The 23,661-nt window shown below is 43.4% G+C and overlaps 1 protein-coding gene across 4 annotated transcripts in view; it reads left to right on the top strand.

The window, feature by feature from the left end:
* LOC110535542 (partitioning defective 3 homolog) overlaps nt 1–23,661 on the top strand; it is a 546,846-nt gene that overhangs the window by 293,375 nt on the left and 229,810 nt on the right. For all 4 annotated transcript variants that reach the window (XM_036935238.2, XM_036935240.2, XM_090189781.1 and 1 more), the window contains 2 exons: nt 7,129–7,317; nt 9,244–9,414. In XM_036935238.2, coding sequence (XP_036791133.2) covers nt 7,129–7,317; nt 9,244–9,414 — 360 coding nt within the window. The remainder of the gene's footprint in view (nt 1–7,128; nt 7,318–9,243; nt 9,415–23,661) is intronic.

Consider the following 23,661-nt stretch of genomic DNA (forward strand, 5'->3'; position numbering starts at 1 on the left):
CAACTCTCTCTCTCCCCCTCTCCTCAACTATCCCCCCCCCTCAACTATCTTTCTCCCCTCTCCTTAACTAACTTTCCCTCTCTCTAAAACTCTGTCTCTATCCTACTTTCTTCAACTCTCTCTCTCCACTTCTCCTTAACCCCCCACCCTCTCTCCCACCCTCTCTCCCTCTCTCTAGAAATCTCTCATTCCTGTTTTTTCCCCCAACTCTGAAGAAAAACCTGTGCCATCGATCAGTGTGAGCTCCGTGGATTCACTCCAGTGTTTTACTATAGCACTAAGCCTTCCTCTCCTGCTGGGATTGAACATGGCCATTCTCCTTTAATGGGCCAGGAGATTTAACTGATATTGTGTGTTTGAAGCAGTACAAAATGGTCCCATGTCATTTTCTCCCCGTAAATGTTTTCACCAGCTAGATGAGTTTCTGCCTCATTGTTATCAGGGCTTTTAGACTGTTGTTTTTTTTGTATTGCAATCACAGTGCCAAGTTGGGTTCAGAGTCACACACTCACGCACTTAAACCTAAAGTGTGCCAGAAGACAATGCCACTCCGTTAACAACTTTCAAACTGTTTCGGAGCGCACCACCTGTTTTCATTTAGAGCTTTTCAACAGCTGTTCCCTATAATTAGGCCTGCCGTTATAATGCCAGAGGAGGGGTTGTGGTGCGTGAGGGCATGGTGGTATTGTACAACTGGCTGATAAACAAAGTCATTTAGGGCAACCTATGAGGACCGAGGACACACTCCTCCTCCCGAAGGAAGGGTCCAACCCGGTACCCACCCAGCCTGTCCGAAGGAGCACACACCCAGCCGGTTGAAGTGTGAAGTCGGACATACCGAGTGCTTTTTCACTCCCCATTAGGTAGAGAGAGCTGTATAGTAGAGTTGTGTTTATAGCCTGTACAGCAGATGTTTAATGCAGGGCTTAATTAAGATGTACCCCAGCCTGTGAATGGAACTGAAAGACTCATGTTTTCATTGTTTGTCACAGACCCATTCTATGTGGGAAAATACCATCATCCAACCCACTCCATTGAAATAGTGGGCAGCATTGAGTGAATTAGAGCACGACCCAGAAACTCCAGTATGTCTGTCGCTTAGATTGAGCTATGCTGCTGTTACACCCTTAGTGCTGTTTGTTGTAAAACTATGCAGACATTCACACGTCCCACCTCGCCATTTGTTATACAACTATACTAGACAGACATGTTGATTGAGCTTCCTTCCACCACTTTACCATCCCGATCCCATTTCATTAAAACTGGCTTAATTCATCCAACATGGTCCATACATTAAGCCTGGTGCAATAATATCCCTATAGGTCAAGCATGTTTACTTCTAATCCTGCCCCCCCCCCAGGGTCTCAAGCTACCCATGCCCTCATTAGTCTAGGTGACTAAATCCATTCTTCTTTGTGTGGGGTGTGCCCCAACCAGCACACTGGGGATGCGTTCCAAGTAGCACCCTATTCCCTACATACTGCTCTATGTTTGACCAGAGGGAACAGGATGCCGTTCTCTAGTTCTGTGTTTGTTTTAGGTCTTATTGCACCTGAATAGTCCTGATCCGCATTAAGCCAAAGGTGTTTGATAGTCACCCATTATCAGCCTACTGTCGTCGAGTAGAGAAAGAAACAGAGCAAAGGGGAATTTGTGTTACAATACTACTTATCATGCATGGGCCCTCTTTGCAATTACATCCTTGACTGATTTCTTTTTAGGCTTTGAAATTCATTTTCAATGACCTTTATGTCACCAAATTTGGTCGTGTGTGTAGAAAAGTTTCCAGGGCTGCTCATTGTTTCAAGCGGTGGTGTGCAGAAAAGCCTTTGAGGTGTGTGAAAGGGGGAGAGGAGAATGTTTCTTCATTCACTTTTCTCTTTCTTTGGTTCTATATTTCGCTCTCCTTTTCTGCGCTCTTTCCCTCACCAAACACACACGCACATATTCTAACCTTAACCATAAACCCCATAGAAATAGCATTTGACCTTGTGGGGACTAAAAACCCCACAACACACCCTGTTAGCAAGTGACAAACAGCAAGGTAGAAGAAAGACAACCCCCCCCCCCCCCCCCCCCCCACCACCACACTTCGTATGCAGGGGGCTCTGGTACGGTGGACTGCTCTTGTTTCCACTCTGATCCCTCCTATGTTCCCTCCTCTATCTCTCCTCAGACGATATCATTTACCCTCTCCTCTAGGACAATGGGACTTAATGAATGCACGCCACCCATGCTGACTATTCATTATTAATAAAGGACCCACAGCACATAATGGGCTGCGGCTGGGTCAATCGTTTATAGAGGAATGGATGGCAGCCAGGCAGGTTGTTCTTCCTGTGTGAAGGAATGGCTGTGTCTAGGACTAGACTGGTGCACAAGGACCCAGTGTAGCGACTTGACTACTAGTGTTGAGAAGCAGTGGACTCTACTGAAATACATATGACATAGAATACCAGTGCCGTATGTTAGTGTTACCTATTGGTGTAATAGTAATCGGTGAAACACCACAAGAGATGCTGTATTGACTTCACAGCTTAGCTTTGAAATAACCTGACACCTTGGGACCTATTCAAGCGTTATGTTGACTTATTCAACTGCTCTTACCCCAGTGCAGTTACCCTGTGTTTTATTCAGGAACATCCAGAGATCTCTTTTGATGGATTAGAGCACTTTTTGTTGAGCTGTGTTCCCTTCACTCACATCAGGGTGGAGCTGCTGTCAGCTGGCTTGAAAAACTCAGTTGTCTGCCAGCGCTTGTTCCTAGCTGATGTAAATGTTACAATGCTTCTCTCTCTCATTCACTTACTCAGCCTTCCCTTCCCGGAATACAGATTGTGTGCGAGCGAGGATGATTATTGCATTGTCATTTTGCAGAGGACACAAAAAGTGGTCCTCTAGCCAATTATGACCGCTTTAATTTATGGCATCTAATATATTAAACAGCTGAGCTAAAAGCCTCTCTGGGGACATAACAGTAATTTAGCATTTTTTTAAATAAAAACTCTTCATTAATAATAAAGACGTAGTTTGACGAATGTTGGTAATTTATCCAACTAGTTCTGAGTGTTTTTGAAAGCATAGTATTTTTTGTATATTGTTGCCATGGTCACGTTGTCAACAAGGACACATTGATCGTAGCATAAAGAGTTGAGTTAAAGTCTCGGGGCTTGTCAGAGCACAGCTGATTCAGATTGGCCCCGTGATGACAGATGATAGAAAACTCTAAACTAAAGGTTAATGGCTGGGTTACTGTTTGTTTGAATCAAACTAAAGCCTTGGCTGCATTCTGTATAACTTTGAATAAGGCCTATGAGATCATGTTATACTGAACCATTATGAGCTGGGGGGTTTGAGCCCTGAATGCTGATTGGCTGACAGTCGTGGTATATCAGACCGTATACCACGGGTATGACAAAACATGTATTTTTACTGCTCTAATTATGTTGGTATACATTTTAGAATAGCAATAAGGTACCCCGGGGGTTTGTGGTACAGTATATGTCCGGACCTCTGGCAGTCTCTATGGGGGTGCCACAGGGTTCAATTCTCGGGCCGACTCTTTTCTCTGTATATATCAATGATGTCGCTCTTGCTGCTGGTGTTTCTCTGATCCACCTCTACGCAGACGACACCATTCTGTATACTTCTGGCCCTTCTTTGGACACTATGTTAACAAACCTCCAAACGCGCTTCAGTGCCATACAACACTCCTTCTGTAGCCTCCAACTGCTCTTAAATGATAGTGAAACTAAATGCATGCTCTTCAACCGATTGCTGCCCGCACCCGCCCGCCCGACTAGCATCACTACTCTGGACGGTTCTGACTGTGGACAACTACAAATGCCTAGGTGTCTGGTAAGACTGTAAACTCTCCTTCCAGACTCACATTACCAATCTAAAATGAAATCTAGAATTGGCTTCCCTATTTCGCAATAAAGCCTCCTTCACTCATGCTGCCAAACATACCCTCATAAAACTGACTATCCTACCGATACTGGACTTTGGTGACGTCATTTACAAAATAGCCTCCAGCACTCTACTCAGCAAATTGGATGTAGTCTATCACGTGCCCTCCGTTTTGTCACCAAAGCCCCATATATTACCCACCACTGCGACCTGTATGCTCTCGTTGGCTGGCCCTCGCTACATATCCGTCACCAAACCCACTGGCTCCAGGTCATCTATAAGTCTTTGCTAAGTAAAGCCCCGCCTTATCTCAGCTCGCTGGTCACCATAGTAACACCCACCCGTAGCACGCGCTGCAGCAGATATATTTCACGGGTCATCCCCAAAGCCAACACCTCGTTTGGCCGCCTTTCCTTCCAGTTCTCTGCTGCCAATGACTGGAATTAATTGCAAACATCACTGAAGCTGGAGACCTATATCTCCCTCACTAACCATAAGCATCAGCTGTCAGATCAGTTTACCGATCACTGCACCTGTTCATAGCCATCTGCAAATAGCCTACCCAACTACCTCATCCCCATATTGTCATTTATTTTTGCTCTTTTGCACCCCAGTATCTCTACTTGCACATCATCATCTGCACATCTATCACTCCAGTGTTAATGCTAAATTGTAATTATTTAACCACTATGGCCTATTTATTGCCTGATCTCCCTAATGTGTGTGGTGGCAACCAGGTGAGGAGTACAAAGACAAGTGTGTCTTGCCTACAGTCAAGCATGGTGGTGGGAGTGTCATGGTCTGGGGCTGCATGAGTGCTGCCGGCAGTTCATTGAGGGAACCATGAATGCCAACATTTACTGTGACATACTGAAGCAGAACATGATCCCCTCCCTTCGGAGACTGGGCCGCAGGGCAGTATTCCAACATGATAACGACCCCAAACAAACCTCCAAGACGACCACTGCCTTGCTAAAGAAACTGAGGGTAAATGTGATGGACTGGCCAAGCATGTCTCCAGACCTAAACCCTATTGAGCATTTGTGGGGCATCCTCAAACGGAAGGTGGAGGAGTGCAAGGTCTCTAACATCCACCGGCTCTGTGATGTCGTCATGGAGGAGTGGAAGAGGACTCCAGTGGCAACCTGTGAAGCTCTGGTGAACTTCAGTATTGTCACATGAAAAGATATACTCAAATATTTACAAAAATGTGAGGGGTGTACTCACTTTTGTGATATACTGTATACCACGGCCAAGGGCTGTATCCAGGCACTCCGTGTTGCGTTGTGCATAAGAACATGCCTTATCTGCCGTATATTGGCCATATACCACACCCCCTCGTGCCTTATTGCTTAATTATACTATCACATGCGGTAGAGTAAAGTAGTCGAGGACAAATAACTACATTCTGCTGGTAGTGAGGAAGGATACTTCTCTCTCTCTACCTGACCTGTGCCCACTCCCTATCACCTTGCTGTAGGCTATGAATAGTGATTTCCTGACATGGTTCTCCAGTGGTGGTGTGTAATGGAAGGGCTGTGTGTTGAAATGTACTGTGATTAGAAGGATTCAGGGGCCTGTATTTACTTTGGGTCCAGTCATCCAGTTCATGGTCCAGAGGGGTTAGCGGGGCACAGCTGAGGAATGACTGGGGAATAGGGTCTCTCTTACACACACACACACACGCAAAGGATGATTGTGGAATAGGGGCTCTCTTACACACACACACAAACACACGCGCACACGCACACACACGCACACGCACACGCACACACACAGGAATACGGTGTCAGGCCACGCTAGGTGTTGAAAAAAGCTTCATGCACCTGAATGCACCACTGCATCCTAATAACTCAGCCGCTGAAAACCTGCTTTGCTCTCACTCAGCAGCTGTGAAGGGCAGACACCTGGCTTTTCTGTGTGTGTGTGTGTGTGTGTGTGTGTGTGTGTGTGTGTGTGTGTGTGTGTGTGTGTGTGTGTGTGTGTGTGTGTGTGTGTGCGTGTGCGTGCAGAGCAATACTTTCATCAGTAGTGTTATAGGGGTCTTGGAGCATGGGTCCCAGGGTTGATTGCTCCTGTTGTTTGCATTATTTCCCATAATAGACTAGCCATGGCTATATCTGCAAGCCACACATGCGTACTCACACACGACAGCACATGATGAAGGCTTCATATCCCTCACAGATCACACTTTTCACCATTCATTCAATAACACCCCTCAAATGTATTCACAGTATTGAACAAAGAAAGGTCATAGCAGTACTCCATGCCTCTTTGTTTTATCATTCGCCAAACTTTTATTGGTTTTAAATGAAAAGCTTTTTTTTCATCTTCAGAGCGATACTAGCGGCTGCAGATTCCTCTGCACACACTAGTGGTTAGTATGCATGAGCGGTCCTGATATTAGGTGAAATCCTTTTCATATTCAAGACAAGCTCTCTTCCTGTCCGTCACAATGAACCATATTCTGTCATGCACAGAGAAATATCATTACTGTCTTTTTTGATGTCGCAGGTGTTTTCCCTCCGACCTCTCGTTCCCCTTCACTCCCGTTCACTTATCTGTCTGAAAGAAAGGAAGAAAAAAAATAGCAATTTGTAATGCCCTTAGTTAGCAAAAGCCTTTGATTTTTACGCCTGTCCTTTTAAAAATCTCCTTCCATAAACATTCGTAGAGAAGGGAGAATAAATTGAGTTTTGACACCCGTTTTGGTCGAACGTCTTCCAGTCTCAGTGGGTTTTAAACAGGTTTCACCCCCAAAGCAGTGTGAACACACTGAGACTAAACGCTAATTTGAACCTCTCCTTTCTTTGAAAATGAACTCTTAACAAAACATCCCACAGAACATCAGATCACATAATGTATAGGTTGGACCTCAAACGCCTGACGAGAGATCATCTTCTAAAGATGCACGGTGTGGACGTCAAAGGGAAAACGCTGTTGTTTGAGCATACAATTGATACCTGGTGTTTTCAAAGTAGCTTTGATCCTGGTTCTCACACAGAGAGAGCTTATGACTGTGACAGCGAATTAGCGGCCGTCTCCTAGACAGTAAGGAAAAATTACAATGACAGCCACAATAAGATACGAGACACACTCATCTCGCCCTCTTTTTTTCGCCCTCCTCTCATCTCTCTCTCTCTCTCTCTCTCTCTCTCTCTCTCTCTCTCCATATTGTTTCTTCTCTACCTATCCACCACCCTCCCCTTCTCCTTAAAGAAGTCAGAAGAAGAGGACCTGGTGTTGACCCCAGATGGTACCAGGGAGTTTCTGACCTTTGAGATCCCTCTGAGTGACTCGGGGTCGGCAGGTCTGGGGGTCAGCGTCAAGGGAAACCGCTCCAAGGAGAACCACGCCGACCTGGGCATCTTTGTCAAGTCCATCATCAACGGAGGGGCCGCCTGCAAGGTGAGGATCACACATCCTTGTGTTCCATGGTTGATACATATATATTTATATACATAAATAAACCCTAATAAATGACCATACAAATGTTTACCTTTGAGTTATTTAGCAGACACTCTTATCCAGAGCAACTTTCAATGAGAAATTAGGGTTAAGTGCCTTGCTCAAGGTCACACCAGCAGATTTTTCACTGGGATTTGAACCAGTGACCACTAGGCTACCAATGTCTGCGCTCCTCAAAGGAAATGCTCATGAGGTGCAGTAAGAATGAATAATGACTGTATTCGACTTCTGTTATGTATTGTCCTGTATTATCTAGTCTCCAATAGTTAGTTCATTACTCTGATTCACTTAAAGAAATTGTCAAGATTACATGTCCTTATCGTTATGCGTTGTAAAACAGGTCAATTTACACACACACATTTTTTTGTGAAGAATCAACAACAAGTGGGACACAATCATGAAGTGGAACGACATTTATTGGATATTTCAAACTTTTTTAACAAATCAAAAACTGAAAAATTGGGAGTGCAAAATTATTCAGCCCCCTTAAGTTAATACTTTGTAGCGCCACCTTTTGCTGCGATTACAGCTGTAAGTCGCTTGGGGTATGTCTCTATCAGTTTTGCACATCGAGAGACTGAAATTTTTTCCCATTCCTCCTTGCAAAACAGCTCGAGCTCAGTGAGGTTGGATGGAGAGCAATTGTGAACAGCAGTTTTCAGTTCTTTCCACAGATTCTCGATTGGATTCAGGTCTGGACTTTGACTTGGCCATTCTAACACCTGGATATGTTTATTTTTGAACCATTCCATTGTAGATTTTGCTTTATGTTTTGGATCATTGTCTTGTTGGAAGACAAATCTCCATCCCAGTCTCAGGTCTTTTGCAGACTCCATCAGGTTTTCTTCCAGAATGGTCCTGTATTTGGCTCCATCCATCTTCCCATCAATTTTAACCTTTTTTTTTTTGATGCTGCCACCACCACCATGTTTGACAGTGGGTATGGTGTGTTCAGGGTGTTGAGCTGTGTTGCTTTTACGCCAAACATAACGTTTTGCATTGTTGCCAAAAAGTTCAATTTTGGTTTCCACTTTTTTTCCACTTTTTATGGATATCTTTAAGAAATGGCTTTCTTCTTGCCACTCTTCCATAAAGGCCAGATTTGTGCAATATACGACTGATTGTTGTCCTATGGACAGAGTCTCCCACCTCAGCTGTAGATCTCTGCAGTTCATCCAGAGTGATCATGGGCCTCTTGGCTGCATCTCTGATCAGTCTTCTCCTTGTATGAGCTGAAAGTTTAGAGGGACGGCCAGGTCTTGGTAGGTTTGCAGTGGTCTGATACTCCTTCCATTTCAATATTATCGCTTGCACCGTGCTCCTTGGGATGTTTAAAGCTTGGGAAATCTTTTTGTATCCAAATCCGGCTTTAAACTTCTTCACAACAGTATCTCGGACCTGCCTGGTGTGTTCCTCATGATGCTCTCTGCGCTTTTAACAGACCTCTGAGACTGTCACAGTGCAGGTGCATTTATACGGAGACTTGATTACACACAGGTGGATTGTATTTATCATCATTAGTCATTTAGGTCAACATTGGATCATTCAGAGATCCTCACTGAACTTCTGGAGAGAGTTTGCTGCACTAAAAGTAAAGGGGCTGAATAATTTTGCACGCCCAATTTTTCAGGTTTTGATTTGTTAAAAAAGTTTGAAATATCCAATAAATGTCGTTCCACTTCATGATTGTGTCCCACTTGTTGTTGATTCTTCACAAACAAATACAGTTTTATATCTTTATGTTTGAAGCCTGAAATGTGGCAAAAGGTCGCAAAGTTCAAGGGGGCCGAATACTTTCGCAAGGCACTGTATATATATATATATATACCATCAGATCACACCCTTCTCTTTTGTGTGGTTGATCAGGATGGCCGACTGAGAGTCAACGACCAGCTGATTGCCGTCAATGGCGAGTCGTTGCTAGGGACACCCAACCAGGATGCCATGGAAATGCTTCGCCTGTCCATGTCGACGGAGGGCAACAAACGAGGGATGATCCAACTCATCGTTGCCAGGAAGGTTGCCAAGAGCAACGAGGTAATGAATGCACCATTGTGAGACTCTAAGGTCATTCCCTGTGTGTGTGTGTGTGTGTGTGTGTGTGTGTGTGTGTGTGTGTGTGTGTTAAGCTGGTAATCAATTCCATTTCAATTCCAGGCAATTCAGGAAGTACACAGAAATTAAAATTGAATTCAAAGCTTTTCAATGGTGAATTTGGTTTACTCTCAGAATTTACTGGAATTGAAATTAAATGGACCTCAACCCTCGTGTGTATGAATGAAATGCTAGAGAACTAATTGTCTTTATCATGAAGAGCGGATGTTTTAATTGTTTGACCTTAGCTGAGCTTCATAGGTTGATATTAGGGGTATTGGGAATGAAAGAGTTGATCTCTTTCCCCCGCTCCTTTACTGCTTGTGCTGCTTGACTCGTCAGACAGACGAGTTGAGTGTGTGAGAACGAGAGAGGGATGAGAGAGGGATTGATGGATGGACCACTTGTCTGCTTTGAATGATAAACAAGGGCCTTCAATGATAAACAATTGCTTTATGATTGACTTTTACCTTGCCACCTATCTCTGTCTATCGCCCTCCTTTTCTTATCTCTGTCTATCGCCCTCCTTTTCTTACCTCTGTCTATCACCCTCCTTTTCTTATCTCTGTCTATCGCCCTCCTTTTCTTACCTCTGTCTATCACCCTCCTTTTCTTACCTCTGTCTATCGCCCTCCTTTTCTTATCTCTGTCTATCACCCTACTTTTCTTATCTCTGTCTATCGCCCTCCTTTTCTTACCTCTGTCTATCACCCTCCTTTTCTTACCTCTGTCTATTGCCCTCCTTTTCTTGTCTATCGCCCTCTTTTTCTTACCTCTGTCTATCACCCTCCTTTTCTTACCTCTGTCTATCACCCTACTTTTCTTATCTCTGTCTATCACCCTCCTTTTCTTACCTCTGTCTATTGCCCTCCTTTTCTTGTCTATCGCCCTCTTTTTCTTATCTCTGTCTATCACCCTCCTTTTCTTACCTCTGTCTATCGCCCTCCTTTTCTTATCTCTGTCTATCGCCCTCCTTTTCTTACCTCTGTCTATCACCCTCCTTTTCTTACCTCTGTCTATCGCCCTCCTTTTCTTATCTCTGTCTATCACCCTACTTTTCTTATCTCTGTCTATCGCCCTCCTTTTCTTACCTCTGTCTATCACCCTCCTTTTCTTACCTCTGTCTGTTGCCCTCCTTTTCTTGTCTATCGCCCTCTTTTTCTTATCTCTGTCTATCACCCTCCTTTTCTTACCTCTGTCTATCGCCCTCCTTTTCTTATCTCTGTCTATCGCCCTCCTTTTCTTATCTCTGTCTATCGCCCTCCTTTTCTTACCTCTGTCTATCACCCTCCTTTTCTTATCTCTGTCTATCGCCCTCCTTTTCTTATCTCTGTCTATCGCCCTCCTTTTCTTGTCTATCGCCCTCCTTTTCTTATCTCTGTCTATCGCCCTCCTTTTCTTACCTCTGTCTATCACCCTCCTTTTCTTACCTCTGTCTATCGCCCTCCTTTTCTTATCTCTGTCTATCGCCCTCCTTTTCTTGTCTATCGCCCTCCTTTTCTTATCTCTGTCTATCACCCTCCTTTTCTTACCTCTGTCTATCGCCCTCCTTTTCTTATCTCTGTCTATCGCCCTCCTTTTCTTGTCTATCGCCCTCCTTTTCTTACCTCTGTCTATCGCCCTCCTTTTCTTATCTCTGTCTATCGCCCTTCTTTTCTTATCTCTGTCTATCGCCCTCCTTTTCTTACCTCTGTCTATCGCCCTCCTTTTCTTACCTCTGTCTATCGCCCTCCTTTTCTTATCTCTGTCTATCGCCCTCCTTTTCTTGTCTATCGCCCTCCTTTTCTTATCTCTGTCTATCGCCCTCCTTTTCTTATCTCTGTCTATCACCCTCCTTTTCTTGTCTATCGCCCTCCTTTTCTTATCTCTGTCTATCACCCTCCTTTTCTTGTCTATCGCCCTCCTTTTCTTATCTCTGTCTATCGCCCTCCTTTTCTTATCTCTGTCTATCACCCTCATTTTCTTATCTCTGTCTATCGCCCTCCTTTTCTTATCTCTGTCTATTGCCCTCCTTTTCTTATCTCTGTCTATCGCCCTCATTTTCTTGTCTATCGCCCTCCTTTTCTTATCTCTGTCTATCGCCCTCCTTTTCTTATCTCTGTCTATCGCCCTCCTTTTCTTATCTCTGTCTATCGCCCTCCTTTTCTTACCTCTGTCTATCACCCTCCTTTTCTTATCTCTGTCTATCGCCCTCCTTTTCTTATCTCTGTCTATCGCCCTCCTTTTCTTGTCTATCGCCCTCCTTTTCTTATCTCTGTCTATCGCCCTCCTTTTCTTACCTCTGTCTATCACCCTCCTTTTCTTACCTCTGTCTATCGCCCTCCTTTTCTTATCTCTGTCTATCGCCCTCCTTTTCTTGTCTATCGCCCTCCTTTTCTTATCTCTGTCTATCGCCCTCCTTTTCTTATCTCTGTCTATCGCCCTCCTTTTCTTGTCTATCGCCCTCCTTTTCTTACCTCTGTCTATCGCCCTCCTTTTCTTATCTCTGTCTATCGCCCTTCTTTTCTTATCTCTGTCTATCGCCCTCCTTTTCTTACCTCTGTCTATCGCCCTCCTTTTCTTACCTCTGTCTATCGCCCTCCTTTTCTTATCTCTGTCTATCGCCCTCCTTTTCTTGTCTATCGCCCTCCTTTTCTTATCTCTGTCTATCGCCCTCCTTTTCTTATCTCTGTCTATCGCCCTCCTTTTCTTATCTCTGTCTATCACCCTCCTTTTCTTGTCTATCGCCCTCCTTTTCTTATCTCTGTCTATCACCCTCCTTTTCTTGTCTATCGCCCTCCTTTTCTTATCTCTGTCTATCGCCCTCCTTTTCTTATCTCTGTCTATCACCCTCATTTTCTTATCTCTGTCTATCGCCCTCCTTTTCTTATCTCTGTCTATTGCCCTCCTTTTCTTATCTCTGTCTATCGCCCTCATTTTCTTGTCTATCGCCCTCCTTTTCTTATCTCTGTCTATCGCCCTCCTTTTCTTATCTCTGTCTATCGCCCTCCTTTTCTTATCTCTGTCTATCGCCCTCCTTTTCTTACCTCTGTCTATCGCCCTCTTTTTCTTATCTCTGTCTATCACCCTCCTTTTCTTGTCTATCGCCCTCCTTTTCTTATCTCTGTCTATCGCCCTCCTTTTCTTATCTCTGTCTATTGCCCTCCTTTTCTTATCTCTGTCTATCGCCCTCCTTTTCTTATCTCTGTCTATCACCCTCCTTTTCTTATCTCTGTCTATCGCCCTCCTTTTCTTGTCTATCGCCCTCCTTTTCTTATCTCTGTCTATCGCCCTCCTTTTCTTGTCTATCGCCCTCCTTTTCTTATCTCTGTCTATCGCCCTCCTTTTCTTGTCTATCGCCCTCCTTTTCTTATCTCTGTCTATCACCCTCCTTTTCTTGTCTATCGCCCTCCTTTTCTTCTGTCTATCGTCCTCCTTTTTTTTAATCTCTGTCTATCGCCCTCCTTTTCTTACCTCTGTCTATCACCCTCATTTTCTTATCTCTGTCTATCGCCCTCCTTTTCTTATCTCTGTCTATCGCCCTCCTTTTCTTCTGTCTATCATCCTCCTTTTTTTTATCTCTGTCTATCGCCCTCCTTTTCTTACCTCTGTCTATCGTCCTCCTTTTTTTTATCTCTGTCTATCGCCCTCCTTTTCTTACCTCTGTCTATCACCCTCATTTTCTTATCTCTGTCTATCGTCCTCCTTTTTTTTATCTCTGTCTATCGCCCTCCTTTTCTTACCTCTGTCTATCGCCCTCCTTTTCTTACCTCTGTCTATCACCCTCATTTTCTTATCTCTGTCTATCACCCTCATTTTCTTATCTCTGTCTATCGCCCTCCTTTTCTTACCTGTCTATCGCCCTCCTTTTCTTACCTCTGTCTATCACCCTCATTTTCTTATCTCTGTCTATCGTCCTCCTTTTTTTTATCTCTGTCTATCGCCCTCCTTTCCTTGGTTTGGTTCTTTGAGATAGCCAGAGAGACACCTTCAGGAGCTCTACTACCACCATGCAAATCTTCACAGCAAAGATCCAATTTTGATAATCTAACTCTTCTCTGCTTTCGGACCCATTGCATATGGTTGACTTAACAATGTGGGGCGCTATGATATGGCGAGAGCCACTTCATTGGTGGATGATTGGCAGACAGAGGCAGACACAGCCCACCACAATGTGCAGATAGGAAGGTTGGACTTTGAGAAAGAAAGTGAATTAAAGTGAGGAGTTGTTATCAGGCTGAAGCAGAAGTTGAGAGGATCGAAAGCAATTCAGCCTGTGGAATGCCCTAGCCCAGATATGGTTTTGATAGGTGCTGCTGGCTTTCGGAAATATCAAAAAAGATCAAGTCCCGTCACTCAACCCTGAATCTATTTATGTTTCTCTATTAACCAGCAGTCGAGCTGCTCTCATAACATCTTAAAAAACGAATTTATCTTTCAGAATACATTTCATTGGCTTTGAAGTGGTGAAGCAAATATATTATGTTGGTATCTATGGGGAGATGAATTGATATGGGAATGGGCTGATTATGGAGATGAGCTGGTTTTATTCAGCGGTGAAGTACTCGTCGTTGAAGTGTGTGTGCGTGTTTGTTTTGTATGTGTGTTCCAATCCCCTGCAGCCTCTGATTCGAGATCAGCTTTGATTAGTGTTGGTGTGAGGATGATTGGTGCCTCTGTCCTGTGGTCCTTGAGCAGACTTCCTGCTGGGAAACTCTTCCCTCATCTGCCCTTCGTCTGTCCCCCCCACGCACACACACACACACATTCCCCCTCACCCCCCTAACCCTTCTCCCACTCACTTTCCCTGGCCAAGGACACTTGTCCCTCCTGGGCCCTCCAAGATCCAAGGTCGCTCCTATCAGTCCAGACAGTCAAGTTTCAAGTTTTAATGTCACGTGCACAGTGTAATACCTTCCTTGGAAGATCGAAACCAAACAATGCACTAATCAATATCAATGTAGTACTAAACATAACACAAGGTAGAACAAAAACACACAAGAAATACAACAAACGAGAACTATATAAACGGTCAGTCAGTTCCAGTACCATATTTATGATGTGCAGGGATACTGGAGTGATAGAGGTAGATTAGTACAGTACCAGTCAAAAGTTTAGACACACCTACTCATCCCATGGTTTTCTTTATTTTTGCTATTTTCTACATTGAAGAATAACTATGAAAGATTAAATAACACACAACCATGTGGTAACCAAAAAAGTGTTAAACAAATATATATATTTGTTTTAGATTCTTCAAAGTAGCCACCCTTTGCCTTGATGACAGCTTTGCACATTATAGGAATTATCTCAACCAGATTCATGAGTTAGTCACCTGGAATGCATTTCAATTAACAGGTGTGCCTTTGTTAAAAGTTAATTATTAGAATTTATTTCCTTCTTAATGCGTTTGAGCCAATCAGTTGTGTTGTGACATGGTAGGGGTGGTATACAGAGGATAACCCTATTTGGTAAAAGAACAAGTCCATATTATGGCAAGAATAGCTCAAGTAAGCAAGAGAAACGACAGTCCATCATGACTTTAAGACATTAAGGTCAGTCAATCCGGAAAATTTCAAGAACATTGAACGTTTCTTCAAGTGGAGTCGCAAAAACCATCAAGTGCTATGATGAAACTGGCTCTCCACTACAGGAACGGAAGACCCAGAGTAACCTCTGCTGCAGAGGACAAGTTAATTAGAGTAACCAGCCTCAGAAATTGCAGCCCAAATAAATGCTTCAGAGTTCAAGTAACAGACACATCTCAACATCACCTTTTCAGAGGAGACTTTGTGAATCAGGCCTTCATGGTCGAATTGCTGCAGAGACTTAAAGAAATGTGAAGAAACACAAGCAATGGACATTAGACCAGTGGAAATCTGTATTTTGGTCTGATGAGTCCAAATTTGAGATTTTTGGTGGTGACACTGTCTGTGATTTATTTAGAATTCTTGGCACACTTAACCAGCATGAATACAACATTATTCTGAAGCGATACGCCATCCCATCTGGTTTGTGCTTAGTCAGATTATCATTTGTTTTTCAACAGGACAATGACCCAACCTACCTCCAGGCTGTGTAAGGGCTATTTGACCAAGAAGGAGAGTGATGGAGTACTACATCAGATGACCTGGTCTCCACAATCACCCAATTACAACCCAATTGAGATGGTTTGTGGAGAGTTTGATCACAGAGTGAAGGAAAATCAGCCAAAAAGTGCTCAGCATATGTGGGAACTCCTTCAAGACTGAGAGAATGCCAAGAGTGAGCAAAGCTGTCATCAAGGCAAAGGGTGGCTACTTTGAAGAATCTCAAATATAAAATATATTTTGATTTGTTTAACACTTTTTTGGTTTCAACATGATTCCGTATGAGTTTTGATGTCTTCACTATTATATTCTACAATGTAGAAAACAGTAAAAAATCAAGAAAAACCCTTGATTGAGTAGGTGTCTCCAAACTTTTGACTGGTACTGTGTATCATCATTACCAAGTGCCTCTCACATTGTAATCTCCTCAAGAAGTTCTACATCTGCACCATCAAGAGCATCTTCACTGGCTGCATCCCCACTTGGTATGGCAACTGCTCAGCATCCGACCGCAAGGCGCTAGAGGTTAGTGCGTACAGCCCAGGACATCACTGGGACCAAGCTCTCTGTCATCCAGGACCTCTATACCAGGCAGTGTCACAGGAAGGCGCTAAAAATTGTCAGACTACAGCCACCCAAGTCACAGTCTCATATCTCTGCTACTGCAAGGCAAGTGCTACTGGAGCCCCAAGTCTGGGACCAAAAAGCTCCTGAACAGCTTCTACCCCAAAGCCATAAGACTGCTGAACAGTTAATCAAATGACTCCCTGGACTTTCTGCTTTTCACCCCCCTACCTACATGAACATAGTACTTCAATCAATCACCTAATCAAACCTACATGTACATATTACCTCAATCAATCACCTAATCAAACCTACATGTACATATTACCTCAATCAATCACCTAATCAAACCTACATGAACATATTACCTCAATCAATCACCTAATCAAACCTACATGAACATAGTACTTCAATCAATCACCTAATCAAACCTACATGAACATATTACCTCAATCAATCACCTAATCAAACCTACATGTGCATATTACCTCAATCAATCACCCCAACTACCTCGTCCCCCAGTACACTGACTCGGGACCGGTACTCCTTGTATACAGTATAGCCTGTATATAGCCTTGTTATTGTTATTTTATCGTGTTACTATTTTATTTTTTATTAATTTGCTAATTTTATTACTTTTTAACCGCATTGTTGGGAAAGGGCTCGGCTCGTAAGTAAGGATTTCACGGTAAAGTCTGCACTTTTTGTATTTGGCGCATGTGACATTTGATTGGATTACAAAATAGAACTTGTTCTATCATACCAGTCATTGCATAGTTCCGACTGATAACTAGGACTGGCACATAGTTGAGGGAGTGTACTTCTGACCCATATACAGTATTAAAGTAATGTGATTGGTCATTGGGAATTTATGTTTGACGCATTATAATTTAATCAATGCTTCAGAGACTTTGGCAGCATCCCAAATGCCACCCTATTCCCTGTGTAGTGCACTACTTTTGACCACAGCTCTGAGCCCTGGTCCAAATAACTGCACTACATAGGGAATAGGGTGCCATTTGGGATGCTGACTTTGTAATTTCCTTCTATTAATATATTGTCACGTGTTCAATGCAATTACATTCTTGGAAAGTCAATTCAATTAATTTTTATCAGGACTTTAAAATGTACTCATCCTATTCATGTTCCTTTGGTATTAATTATGCCATTTTATAACGATGTGTGTCATCACGTCAGCAAATAAAAACAGATTTAATTAATTGCGCGTTGCATGACCTTCATTCCAAGTCACAAATGGAAGTCAATATTCAATATAATAAAGTTGTGAAAAGTTTTATTTCACATGGATGAGCTTTTTGTTATTAGCATGTAATACTTGCATCTTCAATTTCATTTACACACCAGGACAACAGAGCCACTGCAGTGTGTGTGTGTGTGTGTGTGTGTGTGTGTGTGTGTGCGCGCGCGTGCATTTAGTTTGTGCGTGCCTGTGTGCGGGCGGGCTTTTCTGTGTTATCAAAGCATTCTTTTTTTTTGCAAAGCCCTCATGCGTTTGGCTCTGCTCATATAAATGAATGTATATCCTCATATTATCATGCTTATCCATTTATCATAATCTTCCTCAGAAAGCGACAGTCAGAGCTGACGTCAACGTGTCTCTGAGAAACGCTTGTTGTTGCTGTTCACCTCAAGTTAAAACTTGTCTGAAAGTATTCAGTCATGTGATGGAGAGGCTTGTGAGAGTAATATTCCACTGCCTCCAGCGTAATTTGGCGGGAAATCAGAGCTGCTGACTGAGGTCTGGGATTGGCACCAGCACAAAAACATTTGTGAGGGGCGGTAGGGTATTGTGTGTGTGTACGTGTGTGTGTGCATGAGCGTTCTTTTTATTTAGTGTTTCTTTCCTGCTGCTTTGAGTCGAGAAAGGTCTGATTCCTATTTAGATATGTTTTGCCTTCCAGAACTATAAACAGACTAATTTATTTTAGAAAATGCTTTCCAGTTCTTCGCGGTGCCAAACTTTTTGTAGCTGATGTGAAGTGTACCACAGCGAATGTGTGTGCATCCATGCGTGAATCCGTGTGTGTGCACTCACTGATGTGTCGGTGAGCTGGCGACCTGCAACACTCTGCCTTCCCCTTCCTGGTCAGCTTTCTTTTGTCGTTGTTTTGTGCGACACTAAATCACTACAGTGGTCATAACAGCTTACCAAGCCAGCCTCATCAAGGTGCTTTACAAGCCAAACTTGACAAAAGTCTGCCAAAAGCAACCAGCTCCACAGCCGGCCCGCTCATTAGGCAGGATTATGCGGCCACCTAAGGCGGCAGATTGACGACGGCGGCCTTTTCTGAGCTCAACTGACCAAGACACACCTCCAACAACAACACATAACACCTCTCCGGGGTGCTTCTGTCCAAATAATGATCTAACATAAATCATATAGAAGATATAGCATCTGGTGGAAAGAGTATGTGGCCTTCTCTGTAGCCTACAGCCTGGAGATCAAATGTAATGACAATGTAATGAGACTTTTTACATCTTGCAGGTTTCTCTGATCAAATAGCCTCACCTAAATGGCACCCAATCAAACAGAAAAATGCGCTGACATGTTGACAAACAACATCGTCTTTAAACAGGACAGGTCAAAGTGAAATGGACAATCAGGATACTCCCAACTGCTGTCCACGAGTTTCATCCCGTGGGCTAAATTGTCATGATCAGTGGTTTCAACTTTTTATCCATGCATTTTTTGATGAGCTGATCATAGTGAAAAAATAACATTCTGCTGCATTTCCCGCTATGTAAACACATTGCAAATAGGCTCAGGATACCTCCTCCTGATGAAGTTAGGTAGCTGATATTCAGAGCTTAAATAACCCAAATTGATTGGTCACAGGAATCAGGACTAATAAAGCCAACTCAACGGCCTGTTTTACAAACAGCTGGGCCTACCGCATGGATGGACATTCATAAAATTCCATTGCAGTCCGTGGTAGTGGTAGGCTACTCTCCAGTAAGCACGGACCCGACGCCAACGTCTTTTGGACATCTTTGTACGGTCCGTACCGCCCATCTTTTTTATTGGTGTTTTACAAACTCTAGGCCTAGATGGGCATTCCTAAAATTACATTTCAGCTGACACTGTATGCCAGGGTTAGGCAACTCCAGTCCTCTGGGGACTGATTGGTGTCACACTTTTCCCCCAGCCCCAGCTAACACACCTGACACCAATAATCAACTAATCGTGATGTTAAGTTTAGAAAGCAATTAGTTTCATCGGCTGTGTTGACTAGGAATGGGGGAAAAGTGTGACACTGCTTCGGCCCCTGAGGACTAGAGTTGCACATACCTGCTGTAGGCAGTAAGCACGGACTGACGCTGACTCATTTTGGACATCTTTTTTTAGTCCTGTCCGGACCAGTCTTGATTTTTTTGTGGGGTGGGCATTCTATGTTTTGTTTTCTATGTTTCTTTATTTCTATGTGCTGGCCGGGTATGGTTCTCAGTCAAGGACAGCTGTCCAGCTCTGTCTCTGATTGGGAATCATACTTAGGTAGCCCTTTTTCCCTCCTGTCAGTGTGGGTAGTTATCTTAGTTAGTGGCACTATAGCCCTGTGAGCTTCACGGTTGTTTTCTTCGTTTGTTGTTTTGTTGCCGTCATTTTCTAAAATAAAAGGAACATGTACGCTCACCACGCTGCACTTTGGTCCACTTCTTTTGACGGCCGTGACAGTAGGCCTTGAAATACATACATACATTGACATATTTATGTCGAATAGCCTATCAGAAGCTTCTAAAGCCATGACATACATTTCTGGAATTTCCCAAGCTATTTAAAGGCACAGTCAACTTAGTGTATTTAAACTTCTGACCCACTGGAATTGTGATACAGTGAATTATAAGTGAAATAATCTGTCTGTAAACAATTGTTGGAAAAATGACTTGTGTCATCCACAAAGTAGATGTCCTAACCGACTTGCCAAAGCTATAGTTTGTGGACTGGTTGAAAAATTAGTTTGAATGACACCAACCTAAGTGTATGTAAACTTCCAACTTCAACTGTACCTATTTTCAACTTTTTTTCAGAACTGAATATGAACCTTATTTCAAATAGGCTCATTATAGAACCTACATTGAACCTAGCTTAAACATCTGGAAAAATATGTATTTTTGACATATTTTCAATGTAATTTTGCTTACTTGGGACTATTCTTGTAGGGACAGCCATTTTTTTGGCCTCGCCTATGGCGGCAGAACAACCAGGACCTGCCCTGACCAGCACACTTTTAGAGTTAAGGCAGCCTTCATATTATGTTAACAATATGTTTTCTACATCTCACCTGTTCTGCTCTGTGCTACGTTTTACTTACTGTACCATCCATATTGTACTATTTTTAAACTGCAGTATTTAAAATAGGCATGCCCACAGAATGGGACGTGCTGCTTATGTAAATTCATGAAGTGGAACATACAGCCTTAGGATGCTACTCTACCCTCTCTCCCCAATTGTTTCATTTCATTTATTGAAATGAAGATATTTCTATTTCCAACTTTCACTTTCTTTAGTTTCTGCGTGTCTCAGCAGAGTCCAGTGTCCCTGGAGGCAGAACATAAAAAATATATGTAAAACATTTCCTTCTCTTGACCACATGAAAGCCTTTCGGAAACACTACTCTTTCTCTCAATTATGTAAATATCATTTGGAAGAAGAAACTGCTACACTGGCCTATTCTATTCAAACGACCTGAGTGACGCATTGTGGGTAATCGCTAGGCTATACCCCACACCCTCTGTAAGCTGAGTCATGTTGAGTAAGCACAAAATTATAAAAAAATATATGTGTATTTTGAAAGGGAGAGAATCAAGGAAGCTGAACTTAACTAAGATCATTTTTTTGTTAACGTGTGCCCCATTGAACATTAAATCAGTTAGGATTGTACACCAAATGTGTCCGTGTACAAAGCATCGGACAAAGCTTTGGCCTCTCTACCTTTTTGAAGGCTATGAGGAGCTTCACTTACTGGTCAAGACCAGTCAGGTCCACTGGGAAGCCCTGGGCCATCATCTGATAATGGGAGGATTCAGATGCCCTCTGCATTATAGATGAGCTACAGTACAGCAAGTGTGCGTCCCAAATAGCACCCTATTCTACATACAGTGCACTATAAAGGGAATAGGATGCCATTTTGAATGCAGTCCCACCACATCAGGGTAGAATGGGAGACCTAGCTACTCTGCTCCTATCATGTGGCTTCATGTCATACATGAAGAAATAGAGGACAGGATACCTGCTGAAGAAGCCCTGTTCCTTCCACCATGTTGCTGTGTATTACAGATACTGAACAGAATACATTTGAGCTTACATTGAAGAGGGGAGCTAATGGAAAAGGGCCCTTTACATAACAGGACATGAACTGTCCCTTTCTGCATACCAATGACTGTCCAGACATGTCCAGATGGGATTCAGCACGAGATCGTTGATGTGAGTTGACATTGTGAAGGAGGTGGCTTGGCTAACAGAAGAACCACGGCCCTGTAGACAAGAGGAGAGCAGGCTTGATCAATATGGCTTCAGAGAGAGATCAATCAGTCTGAATCTGCCTGGCACAGTAAACTATGGTTTTATTAGCATTGAGCTGACCGTCCATCCGCTGCGGATGGGGATGGGGACACAGTCTTACGACACTAATGCATTTAGATGCGTTCCCCAAAGAAAAGAGGGGGGGGGGGATATAGAGAGATGGAGGTAGAGAAAGAAAGAGAAAGAAAAGAGAGAGGTAGATTTGCGTCTGACCTTTCCCTTAACGCTGTAATGTAATGTTATGGGGAGGGATTTGAGGCCCCATTAGATGATGACATGGGGATCATGACAACCACTTAGCGTGATGTCATAGTAGATCAGAATGATTCATGTTGGAGGATAACAGGAAGAGAAGGGAGGGAGTGTTGCATGATGGGAGATTACTCTTTATTATGAACTGGGTAAATGTGGGAAAGTAGATAGTGGAACTACAGAAACACAACTCTGCACCTCCTGCAGGGCCATTCAACCGCAGCTGGTACCAGCAGACTAACTAATTTAGGACCAGCGACGGAAACTCAATTGGTCCAATTCAGAGAATAATTTATTGAATCAGGTGGTTTAGTGGTGTAGCTGAGTGCAATGGCGGACTGTATGGGTAACGTGTTATATTAGCTCTCAGTTCAGCTCATTTCAGTTCAACTCTGTTCCGTATGAACTCAAAAGGGGTTATTCTATTAATTCTTTACCATGATCACTTTGAACACACGCGCGCACGCACAAATTTGTATTTTATTTTTAAGACATGTATACAACTTTTCATACCACCTGAACACTGTTTATTTCCCTTAAACTCGCTTTATGACAACTTTTACCCAGCTATAGTCACATACAGTACAATGTTTACAATCAATACAGACAGGGGGAATGGCAATCTCCTGGAAACACGGGCAGTGGTATTGAATGCAGCAGAGGTAGAAAGGGAGAGAGGGAACACCTGGGAGGATAAGGCTTGAGGCAGATGAAGGGATGAGGGGAAGCTAATGAGACGGAGGTAGCCACTGGAGACTTAGGTTGGTAGGTGTGTTGGTTGTTTGGTCCAAAGGTGGGTAGGATGCTGCAGTTTAAAGACTGTAATTACTAACAGCATCATGGGTAAAATTGACTGGATGATGGCCACATGAACAGGCTAAGGGCTAACCGTAAAACTATACATGAACAGGCTAAGGTCTAACCGTAAAACCATACATGAACAGGCTAAGGGCTAACCGTAAAACCATACATAAACAGGCTAAGGGCTAACTGTAAAACCATACATGAACAGGCTAAGGGCTAACCGTAAAACCATACATGTACAGGCTAAGGGCTAACCGTAAAACCATACATGAACAGGCTAAGGGCTAACCGTAAAACCATACATGAACAGGCTAAGGGCTAACCGTAAAACCATACATGAACAGGCTAAGGGCTAACCGTAAAACCATACATGTACAGGCAAGGACGTTAGAGTAACACGCTGCCTTGTCATCTAGGGGCAACTTTTCCCTGTCTGTGCATGTGTGTTCCGTCTGTCATCCGGTGGGAATTTGGTGAACTCCCGACGAAGCTCTCTGTGGGCGAATCAGTAGCCTTCCTTCACAGCCGGATAATCCAGTCTGGAAATGAGTAGATTAAGAGAGATTAAGAGATGGTGAGAGCTGCTGGTAATACCACTAAAAAGCACACTGGTTTACTCACTCACTCAAACTCCACCTCACACATACACATACAAACACACTTGTGCACAGACTCCTTTATGCAGGCACGTACACACACACACACACCCGTACACACACACACACACACACACACACACACACACACACACACACACACACACACACACACATGCAGACAGACAGACACAGTCGCATGCACCTCCCCCCAGACTAGCTACTGTACATATGAAGCCTGTTTAATCAATTCTCAGTCTCTCTGTCCTCTATGACGCCTGTCCGTACGTTATTCATTAGCTCTGAGAAGTCGGCCCTTTTCTCAGCCTGTGACTGTGTTTTTATAAGCCTACCAGACCGCACT

The sequence above is a fragment of the Oncorhynchus mykiss genome, chromosome 11 (assembly GCF_057628025.1).
Source record: "Oncorhynchus mykiss isolate SJ-2025 chromosome 11, ASM5762802v1, whole genome shotgun sequence".
Taxonomy (NCBI): domain Eukaryota; kingdom Metazoa; phylum Chordata; class Actinopteri; order Salmoniformes; family Salmonidae; genus Oncorhynchus; species Oncorhynchus mykiss.